The sequence below is a fragment of the Lactuca sativa genome, chromosome 8 (genome assembly GCF_002870075.4).
Source record: "Lactuca sativa cultivar Salinas chromosome 8, Lsat_Salinas_v11, whole genome shotgun sequence".
NCBI classification, from domain to species: domain Eukaryota; kingdom Viridiplantae; phylum Streptophyta; class Magnoliopsida; order Asterales; family Asteraceae; genus Lactuca; species Lactuca sativa.
In genome coordinates, this window is record NC_056630.2 from 37,641,219 (window position 1) to 37,642,959 (window position 1,741).

General features: G+C 39.5%; 1 protein-coding gene across 1 annotated transcript; it reads right to left on the reverse strand.

Annotated features, from left to right (window-relative positions):
* Positions 1 to 656: 656 nt before the first annotated feature.
* LOC128127690 (uncharacterized) lies at positions 657 to 1,523 on the reverse strand. Its single transcript, XM_052766356.1, has one exon. It carries the CDS (start codon positions 1,521 to 1,523, stop codon positions 657 to 659), a length of 867 nt encoding a protein of 288 aa, XP_052622316.1.
* Positions 1,524 to 1,741: the final 218 nt, after the last annotated feature.

Here is a 1,741-nt window from a genome sequence, read left to right on the forward strand (position 1 = left end):
CTCCTAGGCTTGAAATCATCTTCCATGAGTATCTTGTGAGTGCATACATTAGGACTTATACCCTTGATGTCCGCTATGGTCCACCCCATGGCCTCTTTATGCTCTTTCAAGACTTCAATCAATTGGTTTTCTTCAAAGTCTTTCAATTGAGAAGAGATAATCACCGGTAGAGTCTCATCTAGACCTAGATAAGCATATTTCAAATGGCTAGGTAAGACTTTCAATTCAAGTGTGGGTGGTTGGATTATGGAAAGTGGCATCTTGATTGGAGAATGAGATAAGGCAACTTGAGAAACATCCTTCTTTGTGGAATTAGTAATTTCTAAAGCCTTCACAATATCTTCAACTTCGGAATCCAATGTATACAAATCCAAGGTATTCTTCAAACTTTCACCTTCAAGACTGATGTTAAGCACCATCCTCAAAAGATCCCCATTTGATAACTCGAATAATTGTTGGGTGATTGGCTCAATCACATCAACTCGATACAATGGAGATATGTTGCTAGGATATCTCATTGCTTCAAAGATGTTGAAGTGAATGGTCTCTCCATCAAACTCCATGGTGATCTTCTCATTATGGACATCAATAATCGTGTGAGCGGTATTCATGAAGGGTCTTCCAAGGAGAATCATAGATGACTTGGAAGGAGTCTTTTATTCAAGGTCAATGACATAGAAATCTGTGGGAAATACTAGTTGATTGACTTGAACTAGTATATCCTCTAACACGCCTCTTGGAAATATGCTTGACTTGCCCGCTAATTGAATGATGACTCCGGTTTTTTCCAAAGGTCCAACATTGAGAGATTGAAAAACCGAGTATGGCATGACATTGATTGAGGCTCCAAGATCTAGCATGGCACTTTCAACATGTAAATCACCAATGGTACAGGGTATAGCAAACATTCCCGAGTCTTTGCATTTGGGTGTAAGCTTCTTTTGGATGACCGCAGATATATTTGCATTGACTTGAATCTTCTCATTTGTCTTGAATTTTCTCTTGTTGGTGCATAAATCCTTAAGAAATTTGGCATAACATGGGATTTGCTTAATGGCATCCAATAGTGAAATATTGAGTTGAACTTTGCGGAAAGTCTCAAGAAACTCTTCCTCTTCTTCTTGTTTCTTTGAGGAAGCCAACCGGGATGGAAAAGGTGGTGGTATGACCAATGGTTTGATGGGTTTGTTAGAAGGATCGGGTTGATCAACATTTGGCACAACTGGTTCCTTTGGAGGAACTACAACTTTTGAAGGTTCCACAATGATCACTTCATCTTCGTCTTCTCTTGAAACTCTTTTAGGTTGACATTCTCCATGTGTTTTCCCACTTCGCAAGGTGATGTCACTCACATTGGGGTTCTTCTTGGTTTGTGATGGAAGTTTACCCCTTTGTTCTATCTTGTTGAGAGCGGTTGCCATGTCTCCAATTTGTGCTTGAATGTTGGAGAAAGTATTCTTGGTTTCTTGTTGAAATTGGGTTTGGCTTTGAGTAAGAGAAGTGACAAGTTCTTGAAGGCTCATTTGATGGGTACCACTTGATTGGCTTTGTTGTAGAGGTTGTTGGTAATTTGGAGGGTTATAAGAATTTTGTGGATATGGAGGTTTTTGGGATTAGTATTGTGGATGTTGGGGTCTCATCAAAAGATTTGGTGGATTTTGCTTTGGTGGATAAGGGTTGTTTTGGTTATTCCTCCAATTTGGGTTGAAATTGTTTTGAAATCCCATGGGTCTTGGTTGAC